The sequence below is a fragment of the Castor canadensis genome, chromosome X, assembly GCF_047511655.1.
Source record: "Castor canadensis chromosome X, mCasCan1.hap1v2, whole genome shotgun sequence".
Taxonomy (NCBI): Eukaryota; Metazoa; Chordata; class Mammalia; order Rodentia; family Castoridae; genus Castor; species Castor canadensis.
In genome coordinates, this window is record NC_133405.1 from 24,865,774 (window position 1) to 24,881,690 (window position 15,917).

The 15,917-nt window shown below is 45.2% G+C and overlaps 1 protein-coding gene across 3 annotated transcripts; it reads right to left on the bottom strand.

The window, feature by feature from the left end:
• Positions 1-1,951: 1,951 nt before the first annotated feature.
• Rab33a (RAB33A, member RAS oncogene family) lies at positions 1,952-12,789 on the bottom strand. Of its 3 annotated transcripts, none has more exons than XM_074062631.1 (3): positions 12,511-12,761; positions 11,577-12,251; positions 1,952-2,538 (listed from the first exon to the last, which is right to left on the bottom strand). In XM_074062631.1, the coding sequence occupies exons 2-3, from the start codon at positions 11,832-11,834 to the stop codon at positions 2,083-2,085; spliced, it is 714 nt and encodes a 237-aa protein (XP_073918732.1). In that variant the 5' UTR covers positions 11,835-12,251; positions 12,511-12,761; the 3' UTR covers positions 1,952-2,082. The 3 variants fall into 3 exon arrangements, with proteins under 3 accessions (XP_073918732.1, XP_020007671.1, XP_073918733.1); XM_020152082.2 differs by having other exon boundaries at positions 12,498-12,761; XM_074062632.1 differs by having other exon boundaries at positions 2,277-2,538; positions 11,560-12,251; positions 12,498-12,789.
• Between the last annotated feature and the right edge of the window lie 3,128 nt (positions 12,790-15,917).

The window sequence follows — 15,917 nt, forward strand, 5'->3', positions numbered from 1 at the left end:
TCCATTTACGCTGTTTTCTGACCCTTGGAGTCCTTGTCACTATGTATCTCATTTCTTGTTTGGTGTCTGGCTCTGAGAGCAGAATTTTATTTGTTCACCTGTGTATCTCCAGAGTTTAGAACAGTGGCATGTAGTAGGTATCAGTAAATGTTTGTTGAATGCCTGAACCATGTCTGAGAAGAGGCAGTCCTGGCTAGAGGACTTGGAATGTCCTCTTGGCCCTGTTACAATAGAAAGAGGTCCTGACAAAGAGGAGCCAGGACCCAGACTGAAATGCGCCCATTGTGACAGTCACTGAGAGGTGGCCCAGCCCTGCAGCTGGGTCACTGGAGCTAAAAAGTGCCCGTCCTGGGCAAGGAGTCAGCACCTACAGTCTGAGAAAAAGTCATGAAATATTCCAACTGGGAGAAGCAGAGCATCCAGGGTTTCATCAGGCAGTATAACAAACAACAACACTCATGCCCCTTCATGAGATGCAGGGACAAGACACTGGGTGGGACAACTGGTAAGAAAACCAGCTCTAACTGGAATACTAAGTAGGTTACTAATAATACGAAGACTGGGGACTAGGCTGAGCCTGAGGCCATGTGGGGATGGGAGAGGGCTGTAGGGATGAGCCAGACAGGACCAAACAGGCTCTTTGTTTAGGTGTGAAGCATAGCTAGTGTGTGTTGCAACCAAGGAAAGAGCTTAGGACCTGTCATCCCCAGACCCACTCATAGCAGGATTCCAATGATAGGGCACTGTAAAAGAGCATCCCCAAACAAAGACATCTACCTGGGGCTATTGGAGATAATGCCTTTACTAGCCACCTTCCGTTTAACAACTGGACAAGGGGCTTTCACAATAAAAGGGCCAGATGTATAGGACATAACCTCAGGACTCTCCTGCTGGGGAACCACCCTAAGCTCCCAATGGCCCAAAAGCAAAGTACAAAGTGGTCTGCCTGACATGCAGCCCACCACCACCACCTCAGCCACCTACTAGTGCTGCTCAGCTCCTCTTGGGCCAGACACTTCGTTGTCCTCCTGTCCAGCCCCCAAGGTCATTCCTGCCTCCCTACTTTTGTCCAGTTCCCTCCTCTTTACCAATGCAAAGGTTACACTTTATTCAATATACAAAACAAATCCAATTAATTTTCTGCCAGCTCTCCCTGATAGTAAGTACATAACACTCTAAAACCCCATAGCACAACCTTACACTTGATGATGTCTAATTCTTGTTCTCAAGTAATTTCGGTGTGTGCATTGTTCCTGAGACTAGATCATAGGGCCTTTGAAGTAAGGGATGTGTCCTCTTGTTAACTCCGTAACATCCGACAAAGGTCTTGGAGCATAATAGAGATTGGTTGGCTTGAGCCCAACCCCTTCCTGTCCAAGAAAGAGCAGGGGTGAAAGTAAACACTTTTGCTATCTGCTTAGTGAAAAATGGGAAGCAGAATTTAACTATTGTGAAAAGCAACCAGGCCTGCTAGGTAACCTATGCTTTTTTAACTTTAGCAACTAGGAAGAGAGCAGCATATCTGAACATCCAAGGCACACAACCAGGAAACCTAAGAAACACTGAGTCCATGCCTCCTTTCAAGACTTCTCTATCCCACCACCTGCATTGTCTCTGTAGAAAAACATATGACTTGGGCCATCCTCACTGGGTGTTTCTGCCCACTGATGATACTGAGTGAGAGAATGAATTAGTCCTGAAGAAGTGACTCAAACAATGAGAGTTTTGGGTAGCATAGAAGGCTGATAGGGAGTGTGTATTGGTGTGGGTATATCAACTAGTAGGACAAGCTGCATCTTCCACTCATGACAATCAGAAGTGTCTTCTTGTGGCTGGAGATGTAGCTCAGTGATAGAGTGCTTGTCTAGCATGTGTCAAAGGCCCTGGATTCCATCCTCAGTACTGCAAAAAAAAATCTTCTCAGAGGAAAGCAAGACATAAAGCCATGTGATAATCTATACAAATTTTATTTTGATACCAATTTGTATGGAAACAAGCAGGTGTCATCATTATGCAGGCACAGAAAAAAAGGGAAAGAAAAAACTCCAGTGATAATTCATCTTGTATTTACACCATTTGGTTTCAACAAGGACAGGAAGCTTTACTGTTAGCTTCCTGTGAGAGCTCCAGTTTCTGCACCTTGCCTTGCTGCCTCTCAGCATCACGATTCAGCAGGGATTTCTGGGCCTTCAGTCGGCAAGCCAGGCACATGAAAATCGACTCCACGTTCTGGCTTTCTTTGGGGTCCTTGGCTGATGTTTCGAATAAGAGCATGTTGTGGGCATCAGCAAATTTCAGGGCTAAGTTGGAGGGCACCTGAATCTGTTCCCGCAAGTCACACTTGTTACCCACAAGCACCTTCGGGACTAGTGGGGGTACAGCATGCCCGTTGCATTCTTGGATCCACATTTTTAGGTTGGTGAAGGATGTCATCTTGGTGACGTCATAAACAAAGACCACCGCATGCACATTGCGGTAGTAATGCTCAACCATGCTTTTGCGAAAGCGTTCTTGACCTGCTGTGTCCCACACCTGAACCTGAAACAAAAACCCGTATGTGGAGTCAGAAAAGAAAACATAGACAAGAGAAAATGTGGCTCAAGTGGTAGAGCACCTACCTAGCAAACATGAGGCCCTGAGTTCAAACCCTGCTACTGCCCTCCCCCCAAAAACAGAATCAAAACATGTTTCCGTAGCATTATAACAAATGAGGCTACAAGTCCTGACACAGGAGTGCTTTTTTTCCTCCTTCTTTCCTTGTTTTTTTGTTTGTTTGTTTTTGTTGGGATTGAGGTTTCCGCCACTTGAGCCATATCTCCAGACCATTTTGCTCTGGATATTTTGGAGATGGGGTCTCAAGAACTATGTGCCCCACGATCCTCCAGATTTCAGTCTCCCAAGTAGACAGGATTACAGACATGAGCCATGGGCACCCAACACGAAGTGGTTCTTGATAGATTAGCAGAATGGATTTATCAGAGTGTAGAAAGAAGTTTTAAGGGTTGTCGAGTTTTTCTTAAAATTCTTAGTTGAAAATATTGAGTTGAAAAATTTGGAGGTTTTTAGTTGAAAAACTAGGACATAAATTGGTCAACTTTTTGGAGGGCAATTTGGTAATATTAGCAAGAACCTTAAATATGTTCACAGCTCTTAAAATCTGTTAGTCCCACTTCCAGAAATCTATTCAAAAGACAGCAGAGTTGTGCTCAAAGTTTTGTACAGTTAATCACAGCATTACTCATACTCTTTTAAAAAAACAGGAAAAAACCCTAAATGTTCACTAAGAGAAATACAAAAATGTGTACCTATATGATGGGCCATTAAAAGTAATGTTTTCAAAGGCTAACTGCTGAGAGCAATGCTCAAAAAAGTCCAAGTGGGCAAAAAAACAGGACACAATATTTTTTAGGGCTGGGAGTATAGCTCAGTGATAAAGGCCCAGGGTTCAATTCTCAGCACCAAAATTGTTTTTCACATTCCATGGTCTCTATTTTCAGGAAAACATGAAACATAAATGTTTGATGTGTATAGGAAAATCTGGAATTGTATACATCAGAACATTTATGGCTTTTTATGAGCAGTGGGGCTATAGGCTATATTTATTGTCTTTGGGCTTTTTATAGCTTCCAAATCTTCTACTATAAAGCATGCATTACTTTAGGTTTATTTTGGTGGTGATGGTTGTTTGTATTTTTGCATTACTTTTTTTTTCCAATACAAGGGATTGAATCCGTTATCTCACGCATAAAACACTCTACCATTTGAACCACAGCTCTGACCCTTTTGCTTTTATTTAAGTTCATCTCTTTGTTGTGTAAAAGATAATTTAACTCACTGAATTTTTCTTCTCCACCTTGATTTTTGGTATTAAGGCCAACTTATAAGGGAAAAACGCTGGTACCAGTCACAAATGCAAAACCATGTATTACCCTTGCTCTGGAAATGGACGGTATTCAAGCTTATCTTATTTCCCTTTATATATTTGAGATCTTGGGTAAGAGACATTCATGCTCAAGATGATGGTCCCAGTGCTTTCAGTCATCAAAGAAAATTTGATTATGGCCACTAATTGACCACTATGATTCTTAAAACGAAGAATAGCCTTTATGTGGAATTAGCAGTGAATAAGTATAATCTAGTAAATATAATTGAATCTCTCCTGAATGAAGATCTTTTTTTTTGGTGGTGGTGGTACTGGGGTTTGAACTCCAAGCCTCATGCTTGCTAGGCATGCACTCGACCACTTGAGCCACTCCACCAGCCCCCTGAGTGAAGATCTTAAAGGGACCCAGAGTCATTGTTCTCCCAAGTTACTTTGGCACAACCTTCAGAATTACCTCTTCTTCTATTTGAATTTTCAAGTCCTCCACTCAGACCCTCCTCTCCTCACTTCTGGACTAACAGTAGTCTTTTGGTTTCTGGGTGTCTCCATTCCAGTGCTTCCTGAATGCTGTTGTGACACCTGCCTCCTCCTGTTTGTATCTACCTATCATCTTCCTCTTCATAAAATTATGATAACCCTCTTCTGCATGTGCCATAAAATGGAAAATGTTTCTGACTGCCATAATTTAACCCCTCCCAACCTGGGTTCAAATTACCCAGCTAGACCTAGCTCATTCCCTCCTGCGTCTTTGGTCTTGCTAGTCCACCCTTCCTTAAAGATGTGACTTGCCCCCTCTTTGCCCTGTCTCAATCTCACCTATTCTTAAAGGCTCAGTTCATGCCTCCACCTTCTTCCTCAAACCTTCTCCAACTTCTCCTCAATTCTCTTTTCTTAGGAATTTCTGTATTGCACTTAGAATCTGTATCATGCCATTTAGAATATGAGTTCTCTATTTGTTTCTACAGTGCTCTTGGCCCCTCTCCAGCTAAACTGTAAGCACTCATTTTCTGCATCAGATTGCTTATCATTGAGAGGGACAGTATAGTCATTGTTGTTGTTATCATCATCAAAAGAAGTATTGGCCTGAGCCACTAAAACTACAAGCAGTCTGCCAAGGCCATCTCAGAGAGAGCACCTGACTCTGGTTGCACACAAAAATATAAGTCCTAGAAGACTGATTTGCTTCTGCAGGCAGAGACAGAAAAAGATTTTCATTCCTTGTACTTCTTTTGGTGCTCTGAACAGGAAGAAAGGAAGAACAGACTGGGAGAGGAATGGAGGTCAGTAGGAAGACAGCAGGTCTAGTCCAGGAATATCATAACCACTTGGTTCCTGATCTCCACTTCCCACCCCCACTCCCCAGTAGTCTTGCCTCTTGCCTCTGAGTAAGGCTGAATCCCTATCGGCCCTCAGGCATGTGGCAGATGCTTTAACACCATGAGCTCAGGACTCTAAAAATACCTGCCACTAGCAAGAACACGGGTGGGAGTGTGTGAGGTGTTTGAGGCTGAGTAAGGTTAGCCGTTTGGCTTCCTAATTGTGTACACTGCCCAAGTTGCCGGAACTGCAGGGAGGGCCCCTCTGCTGGAGCCCTCCTCTGCCTTTACAGTGCTATCAAGAGAGCCTCAAAGCTTTTATTTGGAGGCTCAGAATTTCAACAGCAGGCACTGCTCCCATCGAGGTTCTTTATATAAACCCTGCCTGAGTTATTTGCACCCATGTCTGTGGTGAGAGGTGAGCTTCGAAGCAGGCTGCTCCCAGCAGAAAGTAGAACCCCCCCCAAAAAAAAGAAAGAAAAAAGAAATGAACTGGTGGTGTGGCCTCAGAGCCCTCAGAAAAGGAGAGACATCAGTCAGACTCACTGGATACATGAAATGAGGTCTTTGCGTTTGGGGGTTCAGTGTTCCTGTTCTCAGCATTCCCACCCCCAACCCCCTGTCAGAAAGTGAAATCATCTGCTTCTTCTCACCCTTAACTCCCTTCCAGGTGGACAGGGCTGACAACTGCCCCTTAAGCCACACACACCCCAGATCCTCATTTCTCTCAGATGGCCAGTGGGGTGTAGTGGGTCAAACCAACTGGGATGCAAAACTCCACCCAAATCGCACACTAGTTAGGTATCCTTGCCCAAGTTACTCTCTCTGGCTCAATGACGTCATGTGAAAAATGATTAAGAAGAACAAAAGTGTAGAGATGCCATGAGTATTAGCATTCTATTCAGTGCACGGCACTGCCTGATGCATAGAGGAGTGTTCCAGCCCCTCAGGTGCCCAAATTATGGAATGTCAAGTACCCTGTGTGATATGGTGTAATATATATAGCCTACAGTCCTTCTGCATGCTTTAAATCATCCCTAGAAAACGCATAATATCTAATACAATGTAACTGCTACACAACTAGTTAGAATATATTGTTTCCCTAAACGTTTGATTGACAAAAAGTCTGTACATGGTCAGTACAGATGCAATTATTTTTAAGTATTTTTGATCCTCCATTGGTTGGATCCCATGGACACAGAGGGCCAACTCTACACACTCTCCCTTCTTTTTTGGCCCAAGACCTCCTCCGCTGAGTCTGAATGGACAACTAATGGGCTCTGTTGGAAAGGCAGCATTCCGGCTCCTCAACTTAGCAGCTGAGTAAATGACAAGGCGAGTTGTTGAATCTTCCTCAACTCTATAGTGGGAGCTTGATGTTCCCCTGGTTTCAGGACACTCCAATGAAATACCACATGAGAAAAGCTTTGGCCAAATGCAAAATGCTCCATTATTGTCTCAGAAAGCCCATCATCCTTTTTCTGCTCATTTTGCTCCTTGAATGCACTTCTCATCCTGGAAACCACAGAAATCTTGGCTTCTGGAAACTGAAACAGGCAAGGCAAGGACAGTTCGGTGGGGAGGGGAAGGAGAGGAATGCCCCCAACATGCCATGAGTGGCTGGGGACAGGCCCAAACGGATGGGATGCTGGAGGAGGGTTGAGGGCCACAGAGTGGGGAGCCGCCAATGAGAAATGGAGCCTTTTTAACCATTTTCCTGGGGCTGTCCCTGCCTGAGCAAGCTTCAGCAAGCCCCTCAGCCCCACCACACACTATAAGGTGACATGGGTATTTCTTCTCTCTAGGGAACACATCTGGCATCTTTTTACAGATGAGACATGAATGTCCTTTTGTTGCAGGCTGATGGGGGAGAGCAGAAGTGCAAAAAAGGGAGACAAGTACATCTGCAATCTTTGGAGGATACCCCAGTGGGTGATGGGAAAAGTTGAAAAGAAATCTTTCTTCAACTAGCTCAACTGTCCTATCTGCATCTAAGATTCACACTCAAAGCTGACATAGAATGGCAAAGGAGGACAGAGACAAAAAGAAACTCATGCACAGAGAGAGACAGCAAAGGAGACAGACACACACTGGTGGTTAATTAACCATTAAGCTAACTGGCAGAGGATGGAGGCCTAGAATCCCTAAGGAAGACATGATGTCATTCTGACTGTAGGCAGCTTCTGAGGAACACTGAGCTCAGCCTCCATCCCCTTGGTAATGTAACACAGGAAGCTGTTTTTCCCCAATGATCAGCAGAGGGAGACCAATCCACAGTTATGGGCTGTTCCTGCCCACAGCCATGGCTGACCTGCAGTGTGCCTGGTCCTGAGGGTGGGGGTAGAGGTTTGCTCCACCTGCATGAAGACCCAAACCAGACAGGAGAACCACTACCATGAGAATTTGCCAAGAATAGCTCAAAAATTCCTTTCCAAGCTTCCCCTCTACTGCCTACCCCTACCCCTAATCATTGTTTGCCAATGCTTTTAGACTGAGACAGACTCAATATGAGTTAGCTAAACCCTTAGGTGACAGACATACAATGATTATTAAGGGAAGCTCCACCCTTTTAGGGGGGTAGTACTAGAGTTCGAACTCAGGGTCTTGTGCTTGCTTGGCAAGCACTCTAGCACTTAAGCCACACCCCTAGTCCTTTTTGCTTTAGTTATTTTTCAGATAGAGTCTTGGGCTTTTGCCTGGGCTGGCCTTGGATGTCGATCCTCCTACCTGTTCCTCCTGAGTAGGAAGGATTATATATGTGTGTCACCACGCCTAGCTTGTATTTTGAGATAGGGTCTCACTAACTTTTTTGCCTGGGCTACCTTTGAGCCATGATCTTCCTATCCGTGTAGCTGGGATTACAGGCATGAGCCACCATGCCCAGCTTCCACCTTTCCTTTGTGGGTTGGAGGATGCCTCCACCTTTCCTAGATTGATCAGGAAAAACTGTCAACTTTTCCATATGACATCTCTCCATGTTGCTGTCACAGGTAACCTTGTAAGTCAAATGCACTAGTGGGGATTTATGTGCTCTTTTAAGCCTGGCAGTGCGGTGTACTTCAGAAAGAGCACCTAAAAGGGAATTAGGAAACCTGAGTTGTAGTCCTGGTCCTGGGTGATATTGGGCAAGTCACTTCCCTCTCTGAGCCTCAATTTCCTATCTGTAAATTGAGGATGTTGAATTAGAGAATCTCTAAATTCTCTTCTATATCTGAATATCCTCTGATTCTTATGCCCAAGGTGAGACAGCTAAAGTGCAAAAAATAAAACCCATGTACTTAGTTCAGTGACCTAGGTTCAGGTGAAGGAGACCTCTTTTCCTTTTTTTCCTTTTCTTTCTTTCTTCCTTTCTTTCTTGTTTTCTTTCTTTCTTTCTTTCTGTGGTGCTGGGAATGGAACACATGGCCTCATGCATGCTGAGCACACACTCTACCGCTGAACTGCTATTTTATAAGCAGCCCAGAAGGAGACATCTTGAGGGCTCCTAGGTCCTTGGGCCATAGCCCTGGGTCCCTGGTGTCAAAGACACAGCAAGACTTGCTGCCTGGCATCCTACTCCCCCAATCTAGGGGGCTGGATATTGCCCCTAGAGTAGAGTGCAGTAATACAGGAGGATGGGCTCTGAATCTGGGTTGAAACCCTGTCCCTTTCACAAGGAAGGCAGATGAAGTGCTTGGGCTTGAGACTAAAGATCCATGTGCTACTGGGCAAGCTACTTATCACTCAACCTCAGTTTCCTTCTCTGTAAAATGGGAATGATAATAATAATCCTCATTCATGGAATTGCTGTGAGTATCAAATGAGGCAATGCATGTAGAGTGCCTCACCTGGGCTCTTTGTTTATTCAATGAATACAAGTTACACTTATTGCCCACTCATTGGAGGTTTTTCTGGAGTTCATGTTAACCAGAAAACACTGGTGGGTGGAGGTGATGGGACATAGTGATTGGAGAGACCAAATAGTGGCTTTGGTCCCCTAGCATAGCTCCAAATACAGCGAATCTGTTATCCTCCAGCAGTGATTGTTTACATGCTACCCTGGGACATAGAGAGGCAGCCTGGTCGAGGTCACACCCTGCTCTTAGACAGAGAAGTGCTACCAGGGCTGCTGTTTTATAAGCCAACAGCCTCTGTTCCTGGCTGTTGTCTAGGACTACCTCGGTCTGTCACGCTGGACTTTTCTCTCTCCCCCAAAGGGATACTGCCCTTGGCAATCACCTCCTAGCATGGTTTTGGCACTTGTTCCTTGAGAAACTCCAGAGCAGTCAAAACAGTCTTCTCCTATCCAGATAAGGTGCCAGCTGCCATGCTCTGCCATCTTCCCACAGACCTGCTGGTCTCCGGCTTGCCAGATCTGGCCTTGATGTTTTACCAGCTTTCAAGAGGCAGATTCGCCATTTCCCCACTCCCACACTCCACCCAGAGTTCTTGTAGAATCTGCCCTCAGAGGGCTCCTCCTTGAGCAGTGTCACAAGGCTTTGTCCTCTTGAAAATATCATCTTCCCAAAAAAAAGTCCGTATTAAGCACTTATCTGCACGTGGTGTTATGCTGAGTTCTGTTTCGAGTGAGTCACACTGTCACAGGCTCTGCCCTCTGGAAAAGAGTCTAGAATCTTTGGCAGAGACTGTGAAACCCAGTTTGGCTGAGTACAGGGGTGGTAGAAGGGAAGGAATGGTTTAAAAATCTCCCCAAGGCCACTGGGTGGTGACTCAGGTCCTCCTTCCCTCTCCCCTCCTCCCTCCTTCTCCCTTCTCTCCTAGACTCCCAAACACTTCCTTTTGTCCTCCCCTTCCCCAAATTTCCGATGGATTTACTTCTCCCTTTTTAATCTGAGGAACTCTGGCTCACTGTAATACTTGATTTTAAATAAGTGACAGTGTTAAAACTTTAAAGATTTTGAGGGATTTAAAGCTTTACCATAAATATATTTCTACTTGGGATTTTTAAAAAAGTCATGTTTTAGACTTTCCAGAATCTCACATTCTTACATTAAAGCAGCTAGACAGGGTAGAGGAAGTCCTAACCTAACCATACAAACATCAACACGAGAGTCCTTGGAAAGGATAGGGAATAATAGCTATTTTGACTTTAAAAGGGTCTGTAGCAATTTCCTCCCCAAAACACAAAGAGCAAAAAAAGATCACAAGTTCAAAAGAATGCTCTGTCCCCCTGACCCTGGTGTTCTCTGTCAGGACTCAGCTGCCTGTCTTCCTCACATCAAGAGCCTTGGCCTGGTTTCTGAAGCCATTTTAAACTGCATTCATTTTGATAATCAAGGAATCTTGCACAGTGTGGAGTGTTTCATAAGTCTATCCAGTTTCTCAGCCTTTCTCTTCACTTTACTCAGAAAAGAGGCCTTGTGGTCACTTTGGCTGTTTGACCAGCAAGAGTTTTTCCTTCCCCTTGACTCCTAGTGTTCAACCATAGGCTCAAGGAAAGGCCATTTGTGAGACTAGAGGAGTTGATTTTCAGTATCCCCAGTGCCTTTTGGCACCCTCTGACATTTGACATATTCCTGTTCTACTGAATTTCTACCTTTTCTGAAAAAATGGTGAGCCCAGATGATCAGACAAAAATATTTGTACTTAGCCTATTTGATAAACTATTTGGGGGTGGCAAGGCACTTGCTTTGGCCCTCAGAGAAGTTGTCTTGCATTGTTACAAAAGGCTTTCTGAAGACAATGTCAACAGAATGAGTAATGGGCAGTTCATTCATTAGGCTCCCCAGACAAGTAAAAAAGATATCATCTGACAGAGTGTGTTCCCAAAGAACAAGTTTTTCTATTATGAAGGGCCAGTGGGTGACTGTCTCAGTCTTTATGGCTTTATGCCATAACCACCCAGCTCCACCCCCATCCCAACTCAGCAGGAACCTTAACTGTAAACTGCAATTTGAAATAAAGCAGCTTTCATTCTCTATGGGTTTCCATACTTTGCTTCCCTTTAATGCCACAGGGCTCAGCCAAAGTGGTTTTTTGCAGTCTGTTGGCACCCAAAAGGTAGAAAGGACCTGGAAATGTGTAAAGTGCTTTGGGATCCAGCCCACAGACTAGGACCATGCTTCCCTCTGCCCACAGGTGCCGCTGCTCCTGCTCAGGGTCAAGGATGAGATCAAACAAGCTTTTTTCCTGGCTGGATCTGTCAGGCAGGGGCAAAGGGCAAGAATGCAACCACTCCCGCTTGCCCTGAAAAACTGGGAGGGGGGAGGGACACAGCCACTGAAAGAGGCAAAAGGGGATGAGGAGATGACAGGGTCTTGGGGGCTCAGCAAGCAGGCGACACAGCCAGTGCAGGACATTTACAACCACTAGAGCTATGCCTTAGGCAAAGCCCCCTCCCGGGTCCCTCCCTTCCCGGACCTGACCGTCTGGATCACCTTGATCTTCTCGCCCTCGATTTCCACGGTCTTCTCCCTGAAGTCCACACCGATGGTAGCTTCAGTCTTGTCCGGGAAGGTCCCCCCGCAGAAGCGGAAGGTCAGGCAAGTCTTGCCCACGTTGGAGTCTCCAATCACGATGATTTTGAAGATGCGAATCTGCACGTACTGGTCCAGCGACGAGTCGAGCTCCAGGGATGCCAAGCCAGCAGCTGAGGCGGGCTGCAGGCTCCCATGGCCCAGGATGGGCTGCGCCATCTCCCCGGGACCGGACCGGGGCCCCAACCCCCCTCGAGGGCTCCACACAAAGAAAGCGGCCCCTTTAGTGCGCTCGAGGCGAGCGAGCTTTGTGCGTGTGTGTGTGTGTGTGTGTGTGTGTGTGCGTGCGTGTCTGTGTGTGTCCGCCCGTATGTGCGTGCGCCAGCAACGTGTGCGCGCGCGCGTGAAGGGGGTGCCTGTCACCCCAGGCCCCCTCCTCCTTCTCCAGAGCACCCTCCTTGCGGCTCCGAGGCACCGACACAAAAGCCAGGGAGAGGGGAGATGGAGGACAGTGGGCAAACCTTCTCCTTCTGCCTATGCGTGTGCTCTGGCACGGGACGCTCGGCGTGTGATCCGGCGCTGAGCCTTTGCCTAGATCCTCCTCTTTCTGGACTCCAGGGACACACTGGAAGGAAGCTTAAGGAGGGAAGGGAGGGGTGGGGAGAGTGGCTTCCACCACCTGGGAAAGCCTTCCTTTCTCCTTCCCCCTATTTGTGCTATAGGTTTCGGGCTTCCCAACCCACTTGCTCGCAGCGCATAGAGTCAGTGGGCAGGGAGCACAGCAAGGGGAGGACAAAGAGAACTGTACCCTAAGACATCACTGGAGCACCCTGGCCTCGGTGCAGCACAACTCGGCGGGAGTGGGGTGGGGGTCGAAGATACCTTTTTCACCTACCGGGCGGCAGACAGCTGTGCCGTGCTTCCGTGGTCCCCAGCCCCCCACGAAGCCTTGAGATAATGGGATGTTCTGTCTTACTGAGTAAGCAGGTGCACATTGGGCCCAAGGAGCCCGGGAGGGCGCTGCCGAGACACGCAGTGGGGTGGGGTGTGGGGGCTTGGCGCAGCTGGAAGGACGGAGAGTGTGACCGCTGGTGTGTGTGTGTGTAGGGGTGTTACTGTTTCTGTCAAAGACTTGCTAGATGTAAGGGGCGCGTACCAGGCGCCAACCTCCCCTCATCACACCACGAGCACCCATCCTCTGAATGTTCAGGAGAGCGGCTCCCATTGGCTGCCGCAGTCGGTTGTGTTTGGCTGGCCAATGGGGAAGGCCCGCTGCGGGAGAGGCCCACACAGAGGCTAGGAAAAGGGGGGAAGTTAGTGGTGGCAGCGCCAGCAAAAGGGGACTCTGTTTCTGGGGCTAACTATTAGAAGCCCAGGCGGGGGATCCTAGGACATGGCATAAACCTCACTGTGCCATGTACTGTCGAGTCCTGCATATAACCATAAGACCTTCCAGAATGGCGGAGTTTCAAGGGGAGTTAGGATTCCCTAGGAGGCTTCACCCCCCTGCGAATGAATGTAGAAGAAAGTGGTTGTGTCTAACGTGCCAGAAGCCTAGATTATGCTTGGAAAATGATAAATGAACACAACTTTCTTACGGTATTAGAGGGGAGCTTCCCAACGCTTATTTATCACCACACATCTTGGTCAAGATCTGTATTTCTCTCTCCCAAAAGTGATTTGCAGGTTCAGAATTTGTCTGAAATAAACTTTACTGACATACAATTTATGTACAATAAAGATCATCATTTTATCTTTGCTTTTTAAAAGATTTTATCCCTCGTCTCCCCCCCTCCACACACACACACACACACACACACACACACGCACACACGCACATATTTAATAGGCTGAAGTAACACTGACATAAGCCAGTAGCACCAACATCTGAGGTATGCTAATGCCATCAAGGTCAGGGACTCAAGTAGCACACAAGAGCTGCCATCTTGTATGTGAGGCTGAGCTGCAGGAAGAGACAAATGTGACTAGAGCCATTCCCACCAGGAGAAAAACAATTCAGTGCACCAGTGATAGGTCTGTAAGCAAACTGAAATGAGACTACTCCATCAAGTTCAACTTAATCAAAATGGGGCCTTCTAGTTAACAAGCTTATTACTAGGTTGGCAGATATATTTAGAGACCTTTATCGTTTAGTATGCTTCACCGCTTCACCCATTTCTAAAACTCTCGATTAAACTATTTAACATTAAAACCATCCAGGGAAGGATTTAATCATATTTGGCTAATCCAAGTTCATTATAATGAATATCAATTATGATAGTACAGTGTATCTGTCATTATTGTACAGAAATCTGGTTGTCTGAGAATAGTTTGCTCCTCTGTATTTTAAGCCAATGTCCCTAGTGACTTTTACCTATAGAAAAATAGCTAAGGGATGGGGGCGTGACTCAAGTGATAGAGGGTCTGCCTAGCAAGAGCAAGGTCCTGAATTCAAACTCCAGTACTGCCAAAAAAATAGGGGGGAGGTAACTATTAATTGGGCACATCTTGTAAATATAGTGGAAAGAGGGTTCTGGCAACACACAACTAGAATTAATTCTAAGTTCCTGAGAGATACATAAACAAGCATTATATCTCCATAAGATTATTTAGATGCATATTTCTGGCAAAAAACAAACAAAAAAACAAACTTGTCATTGAGTCAACCTTTGTAAGCTAGAAACTGATTTCTAGAAATGTGGTATTTCACAATGCGCTCGTTGCCGTAATAAAAAGTGTTACCCTCTGTGGGTTTTTTTTTTTTTTGCGGGGGGAGACTTCCATTTGTATTTTGATGAGTATATTGCTCTTGCAAAAAAATAAAATTTCAATTAAAAGAACATTGTACCACACCACCACCAACAGGTGTTGGTGAGGATTCAGGGGAAAAGGAACTCTCTTACACTGTTGGTGGGAATGTAAACTAGTACAACCACTCTGGAAAAAAATTTGGAGGCTACTTAAAAAGCTAGACATTGATCTACCATTTGATCCAGCAATACCACTCTTGGGGATATACCCAAAAGACTGTGACACAGGTTACTCCAGAGGCACCTGCACACCCATGTTTATTGCAGCACTATTCACAATAGCCAAGTTATGGAAACAGCCAAGATGCCCCACTACTGACGAATGCATTAAGAAAATGTGGTATTTATACACAATGGAATTTTATGCAGCCATGAAGAAGAACGAAATGTTATCATTCGCTGGTAAATGGATGGAATTGGAGAACATCATTCTGAGTGAGGTTAGCCTGGCCCAAAAGACCAAAAATCATATGTTCTCCCTCATATTAGATCAAGGGCAAACACAACAAGGGGATTGGACTTTGATCACAAGATAAAAGTGAGAGCACACAAGGGAGATACGAGGATAGGTGAGACACCTAAAAAACTAGCTAGCATTTGTTGCCCTCAACGCAGAGAAACTAATGCAGATACTTTAAAGCGACTGAGGCCAATAGGAGAAGGGGACCAGGAACTAGAGAAAAGGTTAGTTCAAGAATTAATTTAGAAGGTAACACACATGCACAGGAAATCAATGTGAATCAACTTCCTGTATAGCTATCCTTATCTCAACTAGCAAAACCCTTGTTCCTTCCTATTATTGCTTATACTCTCTCTTCAACAAAATTAGAGATAAGGGCAAAATAGTTTCTGCTGGGTATTGAGGGGGTGGGGAGGAGAAGGAGGGGGCGGAGTGGGTGGTAAGGGAGGGGGTGGGGGCAGGGGGGAGAAATGACCCAAGCATTGTATGCACATATGAATAATAAAACAATAAAAATTAAAGAAAAAAACATTGCACCTATTGCAAGAAAGTTAAATATGCTTTACAATGCCCTTTGTGCTATTTGTGCATTATTAAATTCTTTCAAATATATGTAGTTGTTTCTTAAGAACCTGATTGTCAAGATTTTGATGTTTTCCAAAGCCTCTTTTACCAACAGATATGATCATCTTTGTATTTAATCAAAACACATTTATTATTAGTCTTTTTTTTTCCTGAGGCCATCCATAGTTTTGTTTTATTAGTTTTATTTTTGTCTTATTAGTTTTTGTTTTATTAGTTTTTATTTATTAGTTTATGTACATCCATAGTATGTACATAAACTAATAGATTTCATTATGGCATTTCCAGAAATGCACACAATGTATTTTGATCAATTCATATCCTCTATTACCATTTCTTTTTTTAAACTTTTTATTCTCATTTTAAAAAATTGTTTATACATTCATTCATATGTGTATACGTTGTTTGGGCCATCTCTACCCCCTGCCCCCCACTTTCTCCCCACCCCCC